At 37.1% G+C, this 25,854-nt stretch overlaps 1 protein-coding gene across 4 annotated transcripts in view; it reads right to left on the bottom strand.

The window, feature by feature from the left end:
* The window catches only part of CNOT4 (CCR4-NOT transcription complex subunit 4), an 80,990-nt gene that overhangs the window by 11,446 nt on the left and 43,690 nt on the right, over nt 1-25,854 (bottom strand). For 2 of the 4 annotated variants that reach the window (XM_050324353.1, XM_050324356.1), the window contains exons 3-10: nt 24,244-24,441; nt 21,569-21,655; nt 20,927-21,028; nt 19,931-20,056; nt 16,935-17,068; nt 9,890-9,947; nt 9,359-9,608; nt 6,994-7,491 (exon numbers count right to left, since the gene is read on the bottom strand). In XM_050324353.1, the coding sequence (XP_050180310.1) occupies nt 6,994-7,491; nt 9,359-9,608; nt 9,890-9,947; nt 16,935-17,068; nt 19,931-20,056; nt 20,927-21,028; nt 21,569-21,655; nt 24,244-24,441 (1,453 nt within the window). The remainder of the gene's footprint in view (nt 1-6,993; nt 7,492-9,358; nt 9,609-9,889; nt 9,948-16,934; nt 17,069-19,930; nt 20,057-20,926; nt 21,029-21,568; nt 21,656-24,243; nt 24,442-25,854) is intronic. The other 2 variants (XM_050324354.1, XM_050324357.1) reach the window with 1 other exon arrangement.

Below are 25,854 nucleotides of genomic sequence, written 5' to 3'. Positions count from 1 at the left end.
GCAGCCCAAGGCTAAGGATGTGCCTGCTGGAGAAGGGAGATGCTACACCAGACAACAGAGTTGCCTCGTATGCTGCTGCAGAGCCATCCCAAGATCTTATGGGTCAGCTGCGAAAGGAAGCAACTTCTCTAAATTTTGGTTTAAAAGAAGGCTGAAGAGGTTCTATAAGCAACAAATGCAGTCTTCCATCCCTAAAACACAGGCAAAGGCCCAACACTTAGTGCAGCTGAAGCTCCTCTGGTGACATTACTACAGACATAGTCAGAAAATCTGATGTGAAATATCTCCCACTCACTTGTTTCTCTCTTTCTGGGAAGAGCTACTAAAAAAGCTGTCAGGACTGATGCAAACTGGGTCAGCTACTCAGGCCACTTATTTCAGCCAACTCCGCATTTATTTCAAATCTAGTAGTGTTAATGAGATTAGTCATTCCTCTGATACAATGCAGCCAGGAAAAGTTGGAGGATTTTTTTCACACTTTTTTCTTTTTGTTCACATTTTCTCCTTCCAAAATAAAATTACATATTTAAAAATAGCCCTCTTACTACTCATAAAAGCAGGATGCCTGTCTTTCACTGCCATGACTAATACTCTTGCAATCAAATATTTTAAAAAACTTGTAAGAGCTTAAAAACAAGCTCAGGAGATGAGGACACATATTTCTGTATCAAGTCTTATTTGAAACAGTATCACCTATACAATGGTAGGAAAAAATTCCACAGGGTTTAGAAAACAGTTGCAGTATTAGCACTGAAAAGGCTCTGGAAGGGAAGGGCGGGTGTGTGAGATGAGATTTGGGTACAGATGGAGAAATAGCAGGACAGGTGCTGCAGATGAAGTTCTCACAGAGATCATGACAAGATTACACAAAGGAAGCCAGGTCTTAGTAGCAAAAGTAGAAAGTGTATAGGAGTTAATGGACAAGACACCAGAGTTAAGAAAAGAAATATCCATAGCAGATTTTAATCTTGACACTGATTTAGTATTTTGGAAATTAATCTGAAATCCCATTTCCATTTAATTTGTTTTAAACCTAGCACCACCACACCATGGCTGTATAAAAAACCCCACCAAACTTGTCCAAAGAAACAGAAATGAGCAAGCCAGAAGTTTATTTTCAAACTGAATTAATTCCATATTGTGCCAAACACTTCTTCACCAGTGAAATAGAAAATTAGTTATGATGGGAAATAAAAGGAGAATGAATTTCAGGGTGGAGATACACAGACACAAAGTGTATCCTAAAGAAGAAAGGTGAAGAACCTCCATGGAAAAAATGGGGTGCAGTGAACATAAAGACTGATGAGAAGAACAAAATATTCAACGTCAAAGGCTGCACTAACAATGGTCATCTTTGTTGAGGAAAACAGGATACACCAGTAAAAGCAATAATGGAAGCAGCTGAGGGTTGTCTACAAAAGGTACTTTTTGAAGTTTCAAAAGAGGAGTGACCCTGTTATCAGGGCAACATATCCACTTCTGAGAGGAGCTGCTCTGCACTCTGGAAAAGATACAAGCCTTTGGAGGCACCATGCATGGCACCTACAACTATTAGTTGTATCAGCCAAGATTTTTGCCAGATTTCCTATTTTCAGTACGCATAATCAGAGAAAGACTTCAGCTATAGGCAGACACAGAGCTAACCAGGGGGCAAAGAAGACTACATTCAGCTGTCATGCTTTCTGCCCAGCTGCTGTCAGAAAGCCAAACATCAAGGAAGACCATCAAGTAAGCAAGTGGTCTTCTTTAAAGGATAGAAAATTAATGGACTAATACATCTCTTACTGTTAAGAGTAAGGCAATCAATACTTAAAACAGGCATTATACCTTTCATATATTGTCAAGTCAAGAGAAAAAGTGTAGTAAAGTCTTTTGACCATGGCATCCAAATAAAGGGATGTGAGGCAGCAACGTTTAAGGCACATTGACTGTTGCTAGGGTATGGGATTAGAAGCATTTTGTACACAGCATTTGGAGAAATTTAATTTTTACAACATGCTGAATTCAACAGTCATACCACATGGACCAAAGCCTCTTTTAAAGAGGCACAGTAGCAGAACATGCCCAGAACCCCGTATCATATCCTGAGACCACAGAAAAATGTCAGCTCCTATGCCACAAATTCTTTTTTTTTGTTCCCAGTCTTGTATAAAACCAAGGCATGGAGGGGGGAGTTGGGAGATTTTCTGTGTGTGGGGTTCTTTTGTGGTTTTTGTTGGTTTGTTTTTGGGTTTGTTTTGGGGTTTTTTTTTGTTCAAGAGATAGAATCAACCCAGAAAGAGAAGACAAAGTCAAAAAGACCAAACCAAATAAGAAATGTGTGCCTCGATTAGAAATGCAGTTGCGTAATGAGAAAATACGAAGTCAGACAATGACTCTTAGTATTACAGGGAAAGCATGACAACACTAATTCTGCCATCTCATCCTTTTTTGTGCTTTAAATAAAGTCTTTAAATAATGTGATCATAGCCAATATATAGGGATTTTCCCTTGTATTACTAAAATGTTGTCCAAAAGGTATCATTGGGCAAGAAAGGATTTGATGTTTACATTCAATAGCTGAGGGCATAGAGGCGAGAAAATTTAAAGCAGTAGATGCAACACCATAGATTGTGCAGAAATGGAAGAGCTCAGGACTTAAAGTGGGAAGAAGTTGGACTTTCTTAATAAAATCTTCATTGCTTTGTCCTCCCTGCTACCAGCCATTGCTTCACAAAAACCTAAATGAAGGCATGACTTGAAAACATGCATGCTAATCAGTGTCCTGACAAGGAATGCAATACCACTACCACAAACACTGCTGGGTGGCACACAAAATTAATAGAGCTGTCTGTTTATTGTCTCATCTTTAATACATGTAATACCATCAATCAGGCTGTACATGCTCAACAGATATAAGCCACAACACCAAAACTAAAAGGTCTTGAGAGAATAAAATTTTGATTCATCATTATATTCTACTACACAGAGTTATTATATTCAAGCCCCCTGTTCTGAAGCTCCAGGAACAGCTCAAAGAAACCCACTGCAATCTCCACATCAGTCGGTTTCATGGCTAAAGTATCTTGATAGATTTTACAGTGCTTATCTTCAAGGACAATGGGTAAAACTTTTTTCCTCCCCTATCCTAGACAGGGTTTAATTCTTTATGCTTCCTATCTCTGTGTACACTTGACTATTTCCTCTATTTAGATTTCTAATACATGTATTATATATATCAATTGCCTGTCTTTGTTAAAAAAGCACTTGGACAATGCTTCAAGACATATGGTTTCATTTTTAGGCTGCCCTGTGCGGAGTCAGAAATGAGACTTCATGATCTTGTGGGTCCCTTCCAACTCAGTGGTTCCAATAATTTATTTAGGAAGAATAGATACACATTACTGTGTACCATTAGTCTTGGAACAGTTCAAACTATTTCAATTTTTATTGAATATATAAGTGCCTACAATTAAGGTTTTGCTCATTTGGGATTATGTTCAGGATAACTATGAAAGTAATAAATGAAATAGTAGCCAGTGTTTCAAAATGTCAAGTACTTCATCCTGCATAAAATTACAGGACACCTTTCTCCTAATACTTTTAACTCTGTGAATTTGGTCCTATACATTTTCTATGTAACCAAATCAATGACTACCAACCACTCAGTAAGCACCAGAAATAAAACTATGTATTTCTATTTTCACATTAATGTGCATACATCTCATTTTATAAGCACCTGTCTCCAAACACACTGTTAAGTTGAAACCTACTTCATTATTTCATACTACACCTATTATTTTTTAACACCCCACGAGGCAGTAGGGTAGCAAAGATGATAGTGTGTTAGTGATAAAATTACAAAGAGTTTCCTGTTATCCTACAGTAACCTAAAAATAAAGGCACCCACCCACCCACACTGCTGTCAGTGAATCAATCTTTCCTTTGGCATTATCTGAGGAACAAGGAATAGCTGCTGTCCTGTATTCTTAGGATAGCTTGCACACAATCTAGGGTAAGATTTCTTTTAGCAAGAAACACACTGCCAATGAAGAAGTCACTGAACTTCTCCTGAAGCAGTTACAGTTATAATTACACAGTAAACCATCTAATCAATCCCACACCACAGAGCAGCAACAAGCCTAAACTGTCCCTGAAAATGACAACATGTAACATCTGCTACAGTTTGCAAAATCATACTGTAGGGGGAGGAAAAAAAATGTTACTCTGGGAATCAATCAATTAAAGAGTTCATTTAAATATAGGCTGGGGACAAACATGCCTGATGAATGTGGCACATTTGAAGTATATGTATAATAAAACTATGAAGACAATTGTGTCATTTAACTGGAAACCACGGAATTAGTTAATAAATACTACTTCTAAGAAATAGGCAACTAAATTCCAGATGAAAATTATTTTTAAATGAGCTTAAAAAAATAAAAAGAATGTAGGTAGTGCCTGTGTCCCTCCATTTAAATTTGGCACACATCACAAAACAGCCCTAGTTGGAGCTATGAGGTTATGAATACAGTGCAGCTCAGACTCTAAAATAAACAAAAGGTAGCTTCAGAAAATTACATTTAATATGTCACACACATGTATTTCTTGGTTTCTTTTGCTGTTACATCTGAAACAGCCGAGTTGATGACATTTACTAAAACATGGACTAACAAAAGAGACAAGAAAAAGGAGCTTCAGGTGTACTACCACTAATTGCTCCATACTGCTAAATAGCTATTATGATATGCACTGCCTTTCTAGCAGGTCAGTTAGAGTTAGTTATAAAGCACAGGAATAAAGTTTCATAAAAGCGAGTTCTCTGTACTTGTACACCACTTTCCACTTCCAACCCCACCATTCAGCTGTACTTGTAAATCCAATGAGGAAACCAGGAAAATTCTGTAGTTATGTACTTGATACTGATAAGATTAAAAGCAAACAAAGAACAGGAATTGTTTTTTCAGAAAGAATACGAAATCCATTTGTTGAGAGACCTGTACACTTGATACAGATTAGAAAAGACAGAATAATCAATAAATTGGAAACTATAGAGTCAGTACACAAAAAAGAGATATGAGGTCATCTCCTGACTTTCAAATCATTTGTACATCTCAAGCAGATACGTCAGTAAAGAAAACCCTAGGCACTAAATAATACAAATCCATAGTCCAGCAAACAAAACCAGAACTATGAGAGTTCAGCTGATTTTTGGCAGCAGGAAAAGAAAGAGTAACCTAAGTCTGTACAAATGACTCTTTTTTCATGATACATCAAAGTTGACACGTAGATCACCTGAGAAGTGTTTGCACTGCAGCAACTGCTGCTATCTAACTGTCAGCCAGGCAACTAACAATGTTTTCTATAGCACAAGATTAAAACCAACTCAAGGGAACTTGTCATAGAAACTAAAGCACGTGTTTGTTTTTAGCGCTGTATTTGCCAAAAATATTTTGAGATCAATTGGTTCTAGCAGTTGCATACAAAAAAAGACATCATTAAATATCTGTTCTGTTGCCTTTAAACTTATGGGGGAAGTAAATGGCCTGGGCTGTGCATCAATCAACACCACACAACTTGCTCTTCAGAAGGTGTACAGATCTACAAGTCTTCTACAAACACAGAAAGGTCTGCTTCCAAACTGTCAATTGCCATTAAAATAAAGCAATACTTCTGCAAACCTAGAATCAACCTGTACTATGAACAGATTTTTGTCTTGCTGTGTTTCTGGAAATTCTATGTAGTTTAGGGGAAAGTGAGCAACACTGCACACTGCAGTTATGGATACTGTAGGTTTTACACTATGCCAAAAAAACTTTTTTTTTTTTTTTTTTTTTAGTGTAACCAGTATCAGTCATTTTCGGCTTAAAAATTTGCCACTGCCAGTATAAACAGTTTTGAACTACGTGCATTTGTAGTCTGGACCATGTTTATACTTTGAATCAGCCTCAAGACCATACAGCGGTCATGTAGCTACAACAAGCCTTCAAAGAGTACAAAGTACAGGAAAGTAACAGTCAAAATTAGTTCTTGTACCAGAGCATCAAAAGCACACATTGACTTTTTCTAGGTCACTTTCTTACAGTATAACTAGTACTTCTAAAACCTAGAAAAGAAAATAATGCTGGCACCATCTCAAGAAACAGTTTTCTCCATCTCAAGACTACAAAGAGCTAACAGAGACTTTCTACCTGCAGTTCATTATACATTTAATACAATTTTTTCCCCCGTTACAAGAAAAGAATCTGTGTCGGCCAAGCTAAATCGGAAACATGGAAGGACTTCAAACTCCAGAAGTGAATTTTTAATCAAGACAATTATTGTTACAATTAGCTCCTTAGTTGTAGCATTTGATGCAAGAGCCTATTAATCCATTCAGGGCAGCCTGAACTGGCCTGACTGCACATTTATTTTTTCTCCAACATCACAACCCTCACAATCAGGATGAATCCTCTTACACACATTGCAAGCATCCATTCAGTGGAAGATTAGCATAATATTAAGGCCACCTGAAGTACAGAAATGAACAGCACTGAATGTTTTACTGTGTAGCCATTTGGTTATGCGCAAGAGGGAACAACCCAGCCAAGACATCTGGCACAAATTACCGTCATTACAATTTTTTGCACGACTTTAAGAACTCTGGTCAGCACCTGCATGTCAACAAGAAAGTCACAATGCGCTTCCAGGGCCTATTCTTAAGGAAAGCCAGTCTGGCAAGACTGAAGAACCAAAATACCAATCTGCTTTGGCACAAAATTAAGCGGGCACAGAATACTCCACCTTCCTTATAAAGCTCAATATTACAAGGCTAAATATCCAGTTACTTTTTTTTTTTTTAAATGGAAAGGTTCTATTTAAAACAATATTCCTCCCTCTGTTCATAAATCTAGTATGACAGTTAAGAGATACCACTCTACCACTTGTATCTGGCTACACTAATTTTCCTGTCCTGGTTCAGAGAAGTTGAGAGCATCAATTAAGTCATATTCATGGCTGTCCCAATTCACATACCTGATATAGGGATCCCTCCCAGACCTGTGCTGTGTTGTGGTGGGAGATTCAAGTCCAAGAAATTACTATTTGAGGTGGGATTTGCTGTGTGGTTCAAGTGCATGATGCTATTGCGTGGGAAGGCCATCCAAGGATAGCGAGCTGCTTGGCCTGGAAAACTGAAGGAGTTGTAAACTGCTCGATGTTGCTGAAACTGTGGGAACCTCTGTGGCATGACTGGAAAGGTGCTACTGAGAGAGTTGGCATTTGTGGGTGCAGCAGGATGCAGGAATCCAGAGCCTGGCCCTTTGGCAGTTGTAGTGTGTGGGGTAGGGTTCTGAAGAGATGTGGGCGAAAGGGAAGGTTGGTCTTGCACTGACAGTTCCTTCTCAATCAGGTCTGCTAAGGCTTTGCGGGTGATGTCAAAGGGGTCAAACCCTAAGTCGTCCTCTTGCTGTTTGGAGGAACCAAACCCAAAAGCTGCTTGCCAGTCTGTGGAGGAGGATACTGGTATAGTTTCTGTCAGAGAAGAAAGGAACAGGATTTAGAACAAGAATTAGTAACTATTTATCCATATAAAAATTTCAGTCTGTGTATCTGACTGTGGTCTGTTATCTTCCATATAATGCTTCTTTATACATTCCCCAAAGACACCTTATTCATCAGCTTGGAATGTCATTTTCAGAACAAACTGTCATAGAGTTCTACCAAAGGTGAAGTGTTAGAACTAGCAAATAGTATTTTTACTGCAGAAATGCTCTGTTCCTGAACTACAGAAAAACCTTATTAAATCACTATTTTCAGTAATAACAAAAAATAGAAAGACACCAATATAAACTCACTTAGAACCTTCTTTACACCCATATTAATTCATGGAAGTGTGAACAAGTAGAGTTTAAACGAGGTTGTTATTCAGTTAAGTATTTTGCTTTCAGTATTAAAGTTGAGCAAGAAAGGTGGGCAAGAGATACTCCTCCTCAAAAGAAGGAATCTCTGAACAGTGATTTAAAAACCAAAACCAAACCAACAAACCAACAAAAATCCCCTACTATCTACCATTATGAAAACACAAGCCAAATTCTTGAGCAGAGACATTAATAAAACAAAAACCATAAAGAACTGTATTACAAGATATTGTTAAATATTTTGAGAATGTTGAAAAAAAGGTTACCAGAAATTGCCTGAATTTTCAATTAATACTTCATTCTCTGAAACTTTTAATTTTCTTATTCAGGTTCAGTGAATACTTTCACAGTATTTTTCCTCAAAACTGGGGTCATGCAAGCTAAGTACAAGGGTAGTATCACTCGCAACATTAACTCCCTCTGCTGGTAGGGACCTGGTCTGCTGCTTTGAGTAGGTTCAGTATCCTCTCTGAAAAAAAATTTACACTTATATTTTTACTCTAAAATGCATGACAATACAGAGTTGCTTGATCGATAAAAAATTGTCCTCTGCATTCTTATTTAAATAGTAACCATCATTTCATATTAATTATGATCTCTACTACCTGCATATTGTCTCTCACTGTTTCTTAATCCTCACAAAATTGGTACATAAAGTACTTTAGCAGCAAGTAATTCCCTTGGTAATAATATTGCTTACAAAGAGATAATAAAAAAATAATATTGCTTACAAACAAACTATGATATCCAGAAGCAAGATAAACATCAAAAGATGACTAATCACTAAGTAAACCAACATTCTATATTTTACTATAATGTTTCATTTAATTTTCTAACAATTCCCTCAGATATATAATTTGTAAGCTCTTAAATACTGGTAACAATTCCCAAGACTATATAAATACACCTAAAACCATGTTTCATTCATATAATGTGGTAATTCATAGCAAAGTACCTGGAAAACACAGGTATTTTTTAGTTGATGCAATTAACCATATTTTTATCTTACTGGAATTTGTAGAATCTCACTTCAGAAAGAGAAAGATTAGGTACCTTCAGGTAACTACACAGGATACTAAAGAAAATTCTGAATTCTACAGAACAGCTTCTGATATCAGAATTACAGATTATCACACCAATATATATTGACACTCTGTATTTTCTTAACTGTCAATAAAAGTCTATACATTAAATATTTCAGCATACATTTCCCATCCTATTATTTAGACAGGTACGTTGCTAAGAAAAACTAAAATAAGCAGTCTAGTAATTTAGCCATACAGCTTGAAAGGTCTGTAAAGATTCTTTTAGAAGAAACCCTTAGGTCAGTGCAATTCATTTGTAGTTCAGTAACAAATTTTAACCATTCATGAAGGGTGAAAACACAGTAATGAGCACGTCCTAGAGTTTTAGGTTCTACACGGTTTTAAACCTCAGCTGCAAAAGCAAGCGATACCCAGCCATGTAACCTGTGTACATACCTGATGTGAAGAGGCTCTGTGGTTCTGGTGCTGTGGGCCAGTCACTTGAAGTCTGTGGAGAGCTGGGGAATGGAGGAAGCCCACTAGGGATGGGATTGGGGTGCCGGAAGTTGTCAGAGAAGAGTGACTGTGATTCTGTTACAGCCCCTTCAAAAGGAGACCGCGCACTGTGATTAGATGAACTGATGGGTATAACTGGATTGGGTTTTGTTAAACCAGGAGGTGGTGAAGGTGTGTCACTGTTTGTTATCTACAGGCAAGAGAGGAAGAGAAGCAATTAGGGCATGAGTGTTTATATATAAAATATTCCTCACTAATACAGACAAAAAATTTCCTCAAAATTTTTGGCCACAATTATGTTAGCTATATAGCTCAACACCAGGTCAAACAAAAACCAACTTAGCAATTGCATTTTTCAATATTGTCTAAAATTATGATATACTTCAGAAAGTACTTGCTTCTCCAACTGCAAATTGCACCAAGTCTTCAAACCCAATTGTGACTTTCACAGTACTTAGCTTTATGTCTTACCTGCTGAGAGCTGTCACCATTTCCTATACTGAGGGAATCTGAAGGTTTATCGATAGGGCTGCAAAAGTAGGAGGGAAAAAGACAATAAGATACTCAAGTATTTAACATGAAAATCAACATTTGCTTTCACAGTCGAAGACAAGCCTTAAAATAAAAACATAACAAAATTATTAAGTAAGAATTAAAGAAAAGAGTCCATTTATTTTTTATGAGACTGTTTTTTTAATCATAAGCATTCCAATCATTTGTCATATACTATAATACTTCTTTCCACCACTCTCCACTCTGCTTGTTGACAGCCTTAAGGAACAAAAGAGAAGTTCTGAATACGTTCATAGCATAAAAAAACCCAAAAACCCAGGACTCTACCGCTATGGTAGTTATTTTGTAATAGTCAGTTCCACCTATGATACTGCTGGAGAGAAATTTGGGAAGATTTATTTTCCCAATACGCAGTTTTCAGTTCCCATGCAAGTCCTAAATAAATCTGGGGAGAGATAAAACATTAAATTAGCTAGTCCTGGTGGCAAGTTAAGCTTCCCAACAGCTTTTAACCAGCAGAAATTAGTCCCAAGGAAAGAAAACTGAGTTTTGAGATGACAGAATGGAAAAAAAGACATAGCATAAAAAACAGCCCAAAGTAAAGAGAATATAAGATACAGCACAAAACAACCTCAGAAAGCTGTTCACTCCAGATTACCATGACTTGGTTGATATGGTACATCTGAGGATTCAAGATACTGAGAGGCATCTGTGAACTGCCCTATTTATGCTAAATAGCACACTAATGAAATGGTATTAGTTCAAGTTCACACTAAAATCTTTGTTTTACAACTTCAAGGTACTCTCATTTTTATCTACCCATAAGAGAAGATGCACAAGCAACAGGCTGTGCAGACCAATATGCAGATCCTACAAACAAGGACCAGAAGAACATTAATTTCAGTTCCATTAAGAGGTCACAATGGGATACAAGTCAAATTACAGTCATGATGTGTTAGTACAAGACAAATATATGTAACACTTTTTCTTAACTGGGTGCAGACTTCAGATTTTACATACACCTGGTTTTCAAACACCCTTTGCTGCTGCAAAGTTTAGCTACTGCATACAGCCATATTGTAAGGCCAACAATTCATAAGATTGCTTCCCCTCATATTTGTTCCCCTCATCCCAAAATGCCTAGTTGAAAGCCAGCAGAACTACTTCTCCATTCTAAAGAAACTGCGTAAGAGTAATCTATCCACAATTTTTTTTTGTGAAAAAGACTGAGTCTACCTCTAACAGATAAATGAAGCTGGAGTATTTATGACTATAAAAGAAAAATCAGAAGAATATACTTGCAAACAAGCATTACTCCAGTGAAGATTTACAAATACTTTCTACTCAATGATCCAACCGCATGAAGAAAGTTCTTCTATTTGAAACAAACAGCTTTTGGTTGGTAATTTCTGAATAAAGCAAAAACATTTGCCGTAGATTCTTCATTATACAATAAATTCTGATTGCAGAGCTGATGTTCCAGTCAAATTCTTTTCCTACACCTAACAAAGTCTCAATGCTGCAGTTTCGAATCTATGTCCTAAGACACTTTTAATGACAATCTGAATGGTGGAAGTGTTTATAATACTTGAACCTGCCTAAGGAGCCTTTAGTGGCAAGACAGGCTTCCAGCCCTCAGGAAACCTGCTACAATATTTTTATTTTCAGGAAAAAAAGGAACCTGTACATCACTGAGATGCAACCACAGGCTCTCTGATCACTCCTCAACAGGACTACCATTAAACCTAACGAGAAGGTACCACTTTCAAAAAGACTCTCAATGTTAATGCATTAGTTCAATGTTGATTTAAAATGACGATTGGCTACCTAATCAGCAACACCATCCCTTGCAATATTAGGGTTTACCTTGTTGCTTTCCCATCCAACCTCTTAATGAGCCTAACCCGTATTACCTAAAGGGTCCACAAAAACAAAACAGCATGACTATAGACTAAGATTGGAACTGCAAGTGATGTTTAAGATGTTTAATAGGACATTAGTTCTATTTAAGGAAGGCACCAAAGAAGAAAAAAATGTTGGTTACTGCAAGTAGATGAATTACTTCCTTTGCACAAAGAAGCCTCAGTTGAATTTGCTGCCCTGTTGTTCTGTAACAGAGTGGTAATTGGGGAACCCTTACGTTTGCAGTTGTGTTTCTGGAACACATCACTGTAAGGAAATGATATTCAGTCCTAACATTTAACTTTCCTCTACTGAAGCTTTTTCAAGTGACAAGCCTCCTATGTACAGCAAATAGTGCGTTACTTTTGTGGAAGCTTCTGTATAGAAAAAAATGAAGGGATCAGTTCTGACTGGGACCATGCAGCTGTATAAGCTGTTGAACCCCTGGTTATTCCATTCCCCTCAGCCCTTACCTGCAACATCACTTACTAACTTCATTTTAGGGTTCTCCTGCACAATCTGCCAATCAGTCTTTTTGACATGGGCTATGCTAAGCACAGCTTTTTGTGCCCTAATCAGGATTTGAATCCAGTCTCCAACCAGAGAGAGACTGGAAAATCATTCCCTCCACACCAATCAGTGAGAGAGAAAGCAAGCTATCTGAAGTATAAAAGGCAGCACAATTACCCGAAATCTGAGTCTGCACCATCTGGAGTCATGTGTTCTGGGTCTGTGCCATTTTCTAATATAGGAGGCGTTTTCCTGTGTTCCATTGTTAAACCGTTGGCTGATTTACTTGAACTCTGTAATGATGGCCAGGCATCTTTGTTATTACTGTTGGGTCTGGAAAAAGGCAAGAGTAAAATAAAAAAATAAAAAAAAAAAGAGTTCAAGTTATGAAGAAAGTGTTTTAAAAATTGTAAACACTGGGGAAATAAATTCTTGTGCCAGACAATCCATAAGAACAGATTCATCTGGATATTATTTCTCAGATTTTAAGTTTAAAAAAAATAATTAGTGGGATAGGTAGGGTAGAGAAAACCAGAGGGAATTCTGTTTTCTTTGCTGAATAGATAGTTGTTCTGTCAATGTTGAAGTCCAAACTTGTCCATTTAGAGGAGAGGAAAAATATCAAAATAAAAATTAAAAAAGCCATCAACAGTTCAAGTGTCCAGACCTCTGCATACCTCATTTGGAATTACTTGCTTTAGCCCATAAGTACTTTTAAGTTCTGTAAGTCATGAGCTAATTTTTTTTTTTTGAATATGTTTTATATTCCAGGTCATATCAAGCCTGGTCACAACAGATGAAGTTTATGTTTTACATCTACACAAGACTCCACAGCTTTGCTAACAGACCATGAGACCAGTCAGACCACCACACTGTTCATTCGAGTTACTGCTCCCTTCATTTCCAGTTTAAAGCCATAATTACTTTCTTTTTATAAAGTAAAAATGAAGTTCATTTCAGACTGCACTTTAGAACTGAAAGAAGTTCAAGAGAGGACTCAAAGCCCAAGTTTTGCTGAAAATTGTTACATTCCATACAAATTGAAGCAAGATGAAATATAATCTGTAACTGAATGCATTCAAATACAGTGTTATCTGCTAACCCTGCAATTTTATTATAAAATATCTGCTTTTGCGCTCTTGAGCGTTTATATTAACTTGAGCTTTTCATTTGCTTAATTAGGAACTGGTTTTAGTGTCCAAGTGCAGTCTAAGAAAGAAGCTTTCACAAAAAAATTTTATAACATATATGCCCCTCCTAATGCTGCCCTTCATTAGTATGTTCTTATTACAGAGTTCAACATTTACTCTACATCTTAGGGTCAAATTAGTGATTTCACTATCAGAATCTGGAAATTTCTGTAGCTGCTTATAGTAACATAAGTGTTTCCTACTCCTATTCAGATAAAATTAGTAGTAGCTACCCTCAAATCTCCATATGTAAGATTTGCTGTTCTGTGTCCATCTTTTCTTATATACCTATCAAATATGAACACAGACAAGAGCCTTGACCTGAGTACAGATCTCCTCTTGGCTTTGTATACATTTGGACTAAGAGACAGCAAATTGATCAGATATAGAACATCAAGGAATAAAGACAGCAGCAGCACAATGTCAATCATTTAATATTCTCACCCAGACAAAGGTGAGTTGTAATCTAGATATATCAAGAGTTTCAATCCATTAATAGATTTACTTCAAATATCCAAATTTACGCCCACTGCAGTGCATAAATGCATATAACAATCTTTATACTAGAATTAATTTTAAAATGTGAGTTAAAAGTCAGTTTTGCATCCACAGGCAAAGGCAAAGAAACAAATTGGTTTATGTTTTGGGATGGTGTTTTGTGCACATGGTTTTTTTTGTTTCGGTTAAGTTCAAAGCTACATGCCTCTGAAGGGCTGTTCTCTAAAATACCAGCAGGTGCTTAACTAATGCTTTCACTTGTGGCATTAGAAAGCGTTAAATTCAGTTCTTTAGGAAAATGTCATCAGGAAAATAAAAAAAGCCTGATCTGTTTTAAATGTAGAATATACCTCCAATTAAAAGAGAACACAGTCACTATAACGTGACATACCAAGATAAGTGTAGACAAAGCGGCACTGGGTGATTTCAACAGTTGTCTTCAGCTGAAAGAAAAGGTCTGCAAACAGGACCTTTCAAAATAGAAGACAACTGCAGAAAAACCACAGTTTAACAAGCTGTTTTCTACCACTGGATATTTAAAATTCAACATCTACTACTTAGAACTCAACTTATGTTCAATTCCCGAGTGAATCAAATCCTGTACCCCAGAAACCCAAAAACAACCACAGATTTGTCAGAGGCCCTGACAAACTGTCAGAAATATTAACATCACATCAACGAATCAAACAAAACCAAGAACCCAGTTGGGTGGAAAGCTGTGAAAGAGAACCAGCTCAAAAACTACCTTTTGTACTGAAGAGGCGAGACTTGAAGGAAGACGTCAAAATCACAGCTGCAAGAAATTCACTCTGCAACCCTAAACACGGTGCCTAGCCATTATTAAAGAACAGAGTCCGTGTTGTGATGATGCTGTTCAGTGACAAGAGAAATTAACTCCAGACCACTTGTTGCCTTTAGAGTAACATGCTATTTTTTCCATAAGTGCCAAGTGTTAGCACCACAGATTGGCCAAGCTCTGACTCCTAATTGCTCTCCAAAGCCTTAAAAGTTTGCTGCAGCTCCAGATAGAGCATTCTTCCCTTGATGGTATAATCTGTTTTGCTGGGATCTAATGAGGTTTCAAATTAAATTTATTTCAGACTTTAAGCATAAAATTATCAATACCCAAATGCAAGAACTGGTGTATTTGCTTTATTTGCTGCACTTTACCTTCCAAGTCAAAATTGAACCAGGGCCCAAGAAATACAGAGTGGCACTGTCCTTAACTGGAAGCCCTGACCACTTGCAGTGGAAGAGCATATGACACTACCTCCAAAAGTTAAAGAAAATAATCCCAGTACACCATCTACCATACCAGTTGTCAGAACTTATTCAAGCTCCACCGGTAAAATTTTAGATCCAGTACCCATTTGCTTGCTTAGGTTGCTGTGCACTGGCAAACTATTGTCTGAAAAAATCAGTAGTGGATAAACTGCTACACAACACCAACTCTGATTACAAGGCCAAGGTGCAGATGAGGAGCAATCTGACTTTCACATTCCACTCTGCCCATCTCCTTGGATTTTCATCTCCATGAAAACAGTACAAGCAGTGGAGGAAATTGTCAACAGTTTTTATTTCTTTGTCTTAAATATGACATTTGAATGAATAATTAAGGTCTAGTGACCTTAGGTTTTCATTTATCTTTGTGCAACTATATCCTTATATGGAAAGAAATCTTTTCATAACTTACTGAAGAAACTACTTCAATGGAACATTATATTACCAAGCCATAATAAGTGATATCTGCAATTACAACATAGTGAAAAATATATGGACTGCACTATAAATCATGATGTAAAAAAACACAAATCAAGACCACAAGGTGTCCCAGTTATGAGAGTACATACTGCATTCATATCGACACCATATGAAGAAAGGAGACATCTGGTCTTTAGCAAATATTATGCACTGTTGCAAATATAAAACACAAGTCTTTTTTCAGAATAAGATTATCTTGTTCTGAACTACTGATCCAAATGCACACAGCAGAAACACATCTTCCCTAAGGAAGCCTCACACTCACTTTGTATTAGAACAAAGTGGTGCATGTGTCCTGGTTCCAGCCAGGATAGAGTTAATGTTTGCAGTAGCCAGGAGGGGGCATGGCCAGGACTTAGAGGTTATTCTACACCACCTCGTTTTCCAGAGATAGGGATGGAGTCCCTTCTGGGTCACATTGCATGGCAAGGAGTGGTCAGGTACTGCTGGGGTTTTCTGCAGGGTGAGCAATCACTTGTGAATCATTTGCCCCTTTCTCGTCTTAAGACAAGACAGTCTTAAGTTCTGCCAGGGGAGGTTTAGGTTGGATATTAGGAAGAAATTTTTTTACAGAGAGTGGTCAGACATTGGAATGGGCTGCCCAGGGAGGTGGTGGATTCACAGTCCCTGGAGGTTTTTAAGATGAGACTGAATGTGGCACTTAGTGGCATGGTCTAGTAACCACAGCAGTGTTGGGTCAAGGGTTGGACTTGATGATCTCGGTAGTTTCTTCCAATCCAGTTGATTCTATGATTGTACCCTCTCATCAGTATTGTTGCTGTTACTGTTAGTTGTCTTATTTCATTGCTCTTTCCAGTACATTGTTCTTATCTCAAGCTATGATCTTCACCTTTTGTGCCTCCAATTCTCCTCTCCAGCCTGCCAAAGGGGAAGGGGCAGGAGGACAGGGGGAAGCGAGAGTGGTGTATGGGTTTGGAGTAGTTTCAGTGGGAGCACTAAACTGGAGAATACCATTCCTAAATCACAATATGTCCCTCCACAGAGAAAATCTGTATCAGAGTTTATCACATAGTAAGTACTAAAAAGAGCAGGTAATTTAGGGGATGCAGTAGGAATAAGAACATTTTCTTTGAAATAACCAGAAAGCAAGCATAGCCAGGCAGTCCGTCATCAGTACTTACGCATCATACCTCTGCAGTGCTGTCACTTTGTTCTTGTTCTTGTCAACTGTACCCGTAGATAACTGGAGAAAGTTGGGGTTTAGTTTGTATAATTCTTGCAGTAGTTTCTGTTCATATTCCTGGTGCTTACCCGCCTAAGAAAAGAGAAACTCACTATGAATAAATACTGGTTTAATATATATTTTTATAGTTATAATATTTTAATATATAATATACATATATACATCCCAAAGCTTAATAATTTAGCTTTCACAACTCAACAGGTCCCTCCTGTCAAGCCCAAAACAGTGCTTCTCATTCTCAGCACAGATCTGATCTCAACAAATCTAAAGCTTGCCTAGAAATCACTTGGATGTACCTACCAATTAATAATTTTGGAAACTTCTGAAGAAGAAAAATAGCCACAACCTTATTAGAACTTGATACTCAGTTCTAATTAAAAGCTTGACATTATACTTTATAAATCATGAACAGCTATATCTCTAAGGCAGTCTGCATTTGATTTATCAACCATACTAAGCTTTTCAGAGGATGGGAAGGAATGAAGAGTTTCTCTTAAACCAAAAGTTCTTCCAAAAAGGAATTAAACTTTTTTTATTAGCTTAATGAAACAGCTGAGGTGGTCTGAGTGTTAACTATGATGTGACAAACAGTATATTCTAAGTAATAACTGATAAATCATTCTTCTTATTAAATGAAAAATTGAAATATTCTTTCAATTTATTGAGAACAATTTCTTGCTTTCAGAAACCGAGGAGGTCCAATCCAACTCCAGAATATTAGAATTCGGCACAGAAGAGAGTATTTTTCAGTCTAGCTTGCAGATAACATTCTGGGGCTAAATATATAAAACAAACCCAGCAAGATCTATTCCCACATTTAAAGTGACATCTGAAACAAATTCAGGATGAGCATTCATGTTTTTTGTAGGTTGTTATGACACTTATGTTAAGAATTATTACTTGCAAATTAAGTGTTGTTATGAGTTCAATCAATGCAAAATAGAACAGTGAATTTGAAGTTCTCAATAGCTTTTATCTACAGTTTCCAGATACCAAAAGGTGTCCTTCAGCAAAGGAAACAAATGCCAAGATTTATGGTCAGGTCCTCTGAATCTTAAGTCTGAAACATGCAAGTTATTATCTACCACATCTTCAATGTTGATTTAGCAGTTCTCACACTACTTGTACATCTAAAATTTAACATTTTTTGCATTATTTAATTCCCTTTATAAATGTGTCAGGTAACACATGAAGGTAGAGGCAGTCTAAACCATACCAGCCCTCTACTGATCTGTGAACTTGCTGTTACAGCTCAAAGAAGAGATACTGAGGTTACTGTGAACACATCTCTGAAATTGTCGATTATGCGCTAGCCACAAAAAATGTGCTGGGCATCATTAGAAAAGGCATTTAAAATAATTAAAAAAAAAAAAAAAAAAAAAAGACAAAACAAAATGGAAAAGAGCACATACCACACTACACATAAAACTCTGAGGACTAATAAATTTTGCTTCCCCTGCATTATGCATCTGAGCTCTGCATCTCAAGGAGGTCACAGAAGATAAAGAGAAGGGCAACCAAAATTATTTCAGAAATGGAGGAACTGTTTGACAAAAGTTTACAAACCGAGACTGATTTGGAGAGAAAGTTGAGAGAGATTAGATCAAGTTTTGCCACATCACAAAGGCAATGAATCAGGTGAATAAGGGGTTTTGCTTTCAGTAAGTACTTCGAGGCTAATATTAAGCGAGACCTGACAAAACTAACTGGACAGTAGTTTAACACGGGCAAAAGAAAGTACTTCACAAAAACAGCTGGTGAACTTCTGGGGCTTGCTGCCACAAAAGTCTATACGGTTGACAGTATCAGGTTCAAAATGGATTAAACAAATTCATGTCTGACAGCTCTATAAAAAACTAAAAAGCCTAGACAGGAAAATATCCTCAAATATGTATAATATAACACATCTAGGTGGTGGGAGAAATACAAGGAAACAAACAGGGAAGGTGGCCTAGTTTGCAACTTGTCCTTGAATTTTACCTTCTATTGCAATTGTCCACAACAAAATATATACTATAGGGACTATTATCTGAACAGGTATTTTTTTAATTGAAGAAAATGTAGCTGAAGTCCTTATAAATAACTAAGTGTTTAGTAGATATGAACATTCTTCCTTAGGCTGATGTAAGCCAGAGAATAACACATCAAATAAATTCTACTAGAACAACATTTAGGCTGACACTAGGGGTGGGAACTCCCTGCTTCACAGACAAACCATGTGCAAAAATTACAGCACGGATGCAAGGCTGGCATGCCTGAGATTGAGTTTAAAAGCTTTACCATACCTCATGAAGAAAGATGGAGGCAGACCCAAAAGGCCTCAGAATGCACTGCATTTGAAACAGTAAATCTACCCATTTACTTAGTTCCCTACCCCAGACAATAAGCATTTTGATGTTGCAATAATAAGAAGAATCCCAGAATCATCATTTAGATGTTATTATAGCTACCTTCAATGTTTCATTTACATATGGTTTCTATAGACTTCCTAGACTAAAAAGGATATCCAAATTCAGACAGCATGGTCCATCACAGTATAACAGTCAGTCCATGATAACTGTTCACACACACAAGTGCTACAGCAAAAGCCAGATGTGCACTGACTTCTTTCACAGAGATCTAAGCATGTTACCTTGCACTGGTGTGAAAAAAGGGCAAGTAGCTAACTCAAGGTTACTTGAATTCTTGGCTAAGACTTTTATCTCCACCTTTTTGCCTCACAAATACTCACCACACTTTTCAGATCAAGCAACATGCAACGAAAATATTGAACTGCTCTCTTCCAATATCCAACTGGTTAATCACCTTTCCGATTTCAAAATTAATTTCTGCCATAGCATTCAGCAAAAGGCTACACTACACATAATTAGACTAAATCACTGACAGTAAGACATATATGCCATGTTTCATGTGTTTCCTATTCATTAGACTTACCTGCATTTCTTCTTTTGTGAAACTGGCTGCTTCATCACCTAGTTCATGTAGATACATGCAGTCTGGTTTTGGACACTGCATATTTTTTAGAAAATAACTGCAATATTTTGTTGTACCTAACGATGCCTAAAGGAAGAAAAAATCATTACTTAAATACTGGAGGTTAAGAATGTCTTTTACCATATAAGTTAAAAAAAGCTGTATTTCCAAAAAAAAAAAAAATTTCGCCTCAAGATTCGGAATTCCATCAGAATGCATTTTTTGACACAGATGGAATAAGAAGTCCATTTGTAAGAAATCTATATACTTGAGGATTAGATAATTAGTATGCATTTTTATTTTCATCCAATCTAAATAAAATGCCAAAATAAGAGCCTCAGTAAATATTTCCGTTCATAATCATAAGGAGACAAATAAGTAGCAGGCTCAGGGAACAAATATTAACTGGATTTTCTATAGCCACCAATTTGGCCAAGTCTGCCTGAATACCTGTTTACACAGACACCAACAGGTCAAAACTTCGATTTCCCAGGGAGCTTTTGAGAGGTGTGGTATATGGACTACAGAAACACTTTGTAAAAGCAGTCAGGTTTTCACACTGTGCTATTATACTATACAACCAAGAAGCCACTATGAGAATGGAGAGGTGGTGCATCTCTGTCTCAAACTTTTGTTTTAAGAAGTTATCTGCTAACCCACCAAAACACTGCCTGCTGGAAGCTCACTGAACTTCCATGTTGGGATTCATGGCTAGGCTTCGCGAACGAAGATTTGAAAGGGCTCTACCCACGCTTGCTACAAGCGCGCTGATGGCTAAAAAGGCCAATGAGAGATAGACAAGTCCGGTTGCAATGTTGGGATTACTGTTAGGAAAAGAGGCCAAATCCCAATACACTTATTCAGCAACACAAGCGTATCCTTGCAACCATAATTTTGTATTATGCACTGACATTAGTGTTCGAGAACATACACGCAAGAATGTAAAAATATTTCCACCTTAAGTGTTCTGCCGTCTACCACCACATTATTGACGCACTGTATGGCTCTGAGGGCATCTTCTGACCGGATGTAGGTTACATATGCACTGGCACTTGGACCCTAGAAAGAAAACATGCACTATTCATTATTTTTCTTTCCCCAGACAGATCTGATCATTAAATTGCCTTTTTAGCTGTTCATTTCATAAACTGGTATATTCAAGGCTCAATGCTTTTAACAGGAAACTGGCAAAAAAGGTAGAATTCATAAAAGCTCATATGTGAGGCATAAAGAATGGAGAAAAGAAGAAATGCATTGAAATGTTGCTTCAAAGTTCTAAAAATACTTCAAGGTATTTTATCCTCAAAATGCAGATTAGTGAATAAATGCCATACTGCTGCTTCTTCAAAAGGTTCTCACCATCTCCTAGTTTTCAATCGTTCTACATTGCACCTGACATCCAGCTTGGAGAGTCTTGTTGGACAATGCCTCAGTAACTTAAAAGTAATTTGATTCTTTCAATGTTGTTTGGTTTTAGGGTTTTTTAACAGTCTTTAACCTACTGCTTAATCAGAAATAAGGGGTCCTGGATTCACTTTGCACACCATGCATTTCCTAATGGAATTAAAAAAGAAGAATTCACAAGGGTCTCTGACTTACCTGTGAGCCTGCATATGACGTGCTGTTATTAATGACAACTTTGTGTATTTTACCAAACTTCCCAAAATATTCTGGTCGTTTCAACACCTACAAGAAAAGAAATTTAAAGTGGTATACTTTTAATTCAAACAGAGGTATACCCAGTCTTCCATGAAACTCTGCAAAAAACCAGATCTCTTCTACAAAGAGGAGGTGAGCACGTACATTTAATATTTTTTTTCCCCACATAAAACATGATTACTTGCAATACAGAGTATGCTGCCACTGCAGAACTTTAATGATGGATATTCCACATTTTATGTTGAATTTTTTAAAATTCTTTCGGTACTCCGATTACCCTAACCCTACCCTGGCAAGATACATCCCATACAGCATGAAACATTCCTGTATTTATCTGTTTTAAAATTTGAGGGGAAAAATAAATCAAATTTATTCCAGTTTCAAACTAATTAATCATCCATTCAGCTACATTAATTACTAGGTACAAAATGCTGAATCCTGACTTACTTACCCCACTCCAAAGAGAAAAAGAATAAACCAACTAGCTCAAGATAGTCTCAAACTGTCTAAAGATCAGACTAAGTGCAAGAAGACAATACAGGAAAATTCTCAGGGGCAAGAAAAAACATTTCAGAATCAACACCATGCCAAAATGAATGGGGGAATATCACATTCCTAAAGGAAGAAAAAATACTCCTGTCTTGCCCTTCCCTGAATCAGTTAGTAATAACAATGCCATTTAGGGATCCTGTGCAAAGCAGGAACATCATCATATTAAACAGCTCTGCTGAATGATGGTCACCTGTGTGCCAACGAAATGAACTGGCAATGTATCTGACACATTTATACCAAAAATCTTTCTTTTTCCATTCCCATGATGGAAGAAGGTACAAAAGTATTGACTACTCAGACTGAAGTTAGATAAGCTAAGGGTATTTCTAGCTCTATACAATAACCTGGAAGGTTATAAATCAAGATTTGTTTCCTCAGCTCCATCTTGATATTAACACTGAATAGTGCAGTTAAACTGTACTGATCCAAGAACATCTTTACCTATTGGAACACCCTGCAGAACTACAGGACACGTTATATAGACAGTCATTCCCTGGTCTCTTCTAACTGCTCTTCACTTGGTCTACACCCTCTTGAAACATCCCACATCCATTCTCCAGGCATCATTCCAGAGAAGACTGACAATCCCAAAGAAACTTCTGCTTTACTCAAGCATATTGCAGATTATACTCCTGATAAAGTGACAGCACAGCCTTTGCAATTTTTCTAAAACCCAGTTGACAGAGGAGGATCTAGAGATTCATTTCCAGAAATGACAAATAGTAGCCAACCTCCCCTTTCAAACAATCTTCACTTACGAAGGAGTTTTTTGCCTGCTTAAATAGAAACCTTGAATATACCGAATACTTTTTTAGTTCATTTCTCTCCGGTTAGGTTTCTTGAAAATCAAGTTATTTTGGTGCTATATGAAATATTCAGTAAGTACACATTATCTTCTGCTACGTTATTGAGAATATTGCTACCAACACACCTAGTACAGCATATCCCACACTCCCCCCAATAAACCCACTTCTAGTTACTTCAAGTATTCAGAATCTGAGATTTTTAAAAAGTTAACTGTATTTACTACTATTTCTTTTACAAATCCTCTATCTGGTCAAAGAAATCAAATGCATTTTTCAATAATAAATAGCACCAAGCCACTGCTGACAGCTGCTTGCAAATACTTGCTGCTATATTTTAGTATATACTTAAGTGTTATACACTAGATTCTTTTGAACTTTTTCTCTTCCCTTCTTATCCCTTCCTCCCCTTCACTAAAAGCTTTTTACTTTTGTTCTTGATCTGTCTACCAAAATACAGACCATGCGCTGAGTACTCATAAACAGTCACTTCTGTTTGAGTTTTCTCTAGATATTTTAGTTCAATGATGTGAATTTAGCCTGACAGTAATTTTGAAGATATCCATCTTATCCTGTAGTACATTTCCTCCATATTCTAATTCAAGATACTTTTACTCATTAGTACTTATTCCACTGGCCACCTGCAGCTGACTGATGATGTAAGTAAATAAAACATTTTAAACACAATCAGTTCTCAAATTTTGGACTACGCAGAGTAGCAAGCCAACTCTTTCCTGAGTCTTCCTCTTATTGATTTTTTTCCCCTCAGTTTCTTAAGGACATCACCCTTACGTTCCTTCCACATTATATTTCAAGTATTGCTTTTTCTCTTCTCTCCCTACAGGATTGTGCTATACTCTATATCAGTTCTTTGGTGCACAACCAAGCTCCCATTCCAGAAATTGTGATGCGTGATACAGTTGTATAGTGCCAACAGACCCAACCTAGGAAAACGAGCACATTTTTAGCTTAAAACCAAGCTCTAATTATTACACAAATACAAAGAACAACTCCCCTAAAAAAATAGTAATTAAAAAAAAAAATTACAGAGCATCTGTACTCCCCAAAATACAGACAAACACTTGTAGAAGTTGTTTTAGAGGAGGGAGCAGAGTAAGCTTCCTTTAGAAGAGGGAGCCTTGTGAGCAGTGAACCTTTTCAATGCTGCTTCATTTTATACCCTGCAGGGAGACAGACAAGGGTATTCTAACGTTTCACACAGTAAGTCAAGAGCAAGATTTGCAAGGGTGAACCATTTACCTCTGGATCTGCTAGGCGCTGAGATAGCCCTACCACGAAGACAAGGTTCTTCTGTACAACCCGTACACTGGCCAAATGTTTGCGGTTCTCTGATATCTTCTGTTTCCTCTCATTTTGTTTCTGTTTCTTTTCGTTTTTTATCCTCTGCAGCTCTTCCTGGGAGAGTGGTTTGTACACTGCTGGGTCTTCTGGGTAAGGCTAAACATAACAAATAGCATTAAACTCAACCCATAAAAGAAACAACACATTTAAAAATCATTAATCGCAAAGTTTGAGTGCAAACATTTCTTTATTCTGTTATACTAATTTAATTTTTACAGCCACCCACATTATAGAGGCATATTCAGTCCTTTGGCAAAGGTGAACATCTTGCATGTTTTCATGTAATTCTCCTATTTATAGACATAATATTGATTTGGGCAATAGCCACATTCTAACCCAGCTGCCTAGTCAATTTGGTAACATTACAAGCAGCTGCAACATGACAGTCAACACATCCTGTTAAAATTTCATTAATAGAGCATACTAAGCTGGGTGAAAGCATGCACTGCGTGTTCACTTTATATTTAGTTGTCTGATACAGATTTGAATGCTTAAGTGTACTAAACGCTACTAGATAAGAAAATAAAATACAGCTGTAGTTTCAGTGGCCCACAAGTTCAAGACAGTAACACCATTACATTGCTCAATTTTTACACGGTTAACTTCTAGTGAAGAGACAGATGTCAATACAGTTATTGCATACTGACTCAACAGTATTCTTGCCGTGCCTGTGTATCAGTTTGAAATTTAGTCCCTCTCCTCTGGACAAAGGTGCATTTTTAACCTCAAGATTATCATCTACAGATAACTCCTCAACCACAAACGTAACACTGTAGATTTTAATCTCAAAAGTATCTAGCAGAAGTACAAGAGTCCTCAGAGTTACCTACAAAGACTGCTCTACACACACAGAGCACTGCTATAAATGAACTATTTTAGACTGGTCTTGTAGACTACAGTGCACTGTCTTCTGACCCTCATTAGTCCTTGAATCAGTCCCATATTCCTTACTTGTCCCAGTTTTTTCAGACTGAAAAGTTAGGTTTCACACTGTATATAAAAAGCAATGCTAAACACAAAAGCATAAATACATAAAAATGTATCTCAAACAGAAAGAAATGTTTCTAAACATTGACATGAAGTAAAAAATGAGAAGAGTAGATGAGATGCGCATTAAGATAAAGACTTAAGATAAAGAAGTTAAGCTCAAGCTCACCAGTATGTTGAACTAAGGTCTTTGCTTGCACTACCGTAACCAAAGGTTTCAGTGTGCAAATCCAATAAAGTATGACAAAGTTGTCATACTAAATAACCTAAGAAAAATCTACAGCAGCAGATGAAAATAAGGTTTAGGTTAAAAGCATATATTCCAAGAGTCACCAAGTGCTCAGCCGTGATAGTCTTCTGAGTACATCCCCAAACCAACCACGGTCCATTTTTCAGTGTAAAGTTCAGCATCATTATGCCGTATTTGTGACAATCTACTGAAAATATGCTGCAGTCGACTTCACCAGATGGCATCTCACAGTTGAACATCAAGTCCTCTGGAACATGCTTTTAGTATCACAA

This window comes from Myiozetetes cayanensis, unplaced genomic scaffold (assembly GCF_022539395.1).
Source record: "Myiozetetes cayanensis isolate MyiCay16 unplaced genomic scaffold, myiCay2020 scf3, whole genome shotgun sequence".
NCBI classification, from domain to species: domain Eukaryota; kingdom Metazoa; phylum Chordata; class Aves; order Passeriformes; family Tyrannidae; genus Myiozetetes; species Myiozetetes cayanensis.
Note: the sequence above shows the minus strand (reverse complement) of the source record. Positions and strands in the feature narration are given on the sequence as shown.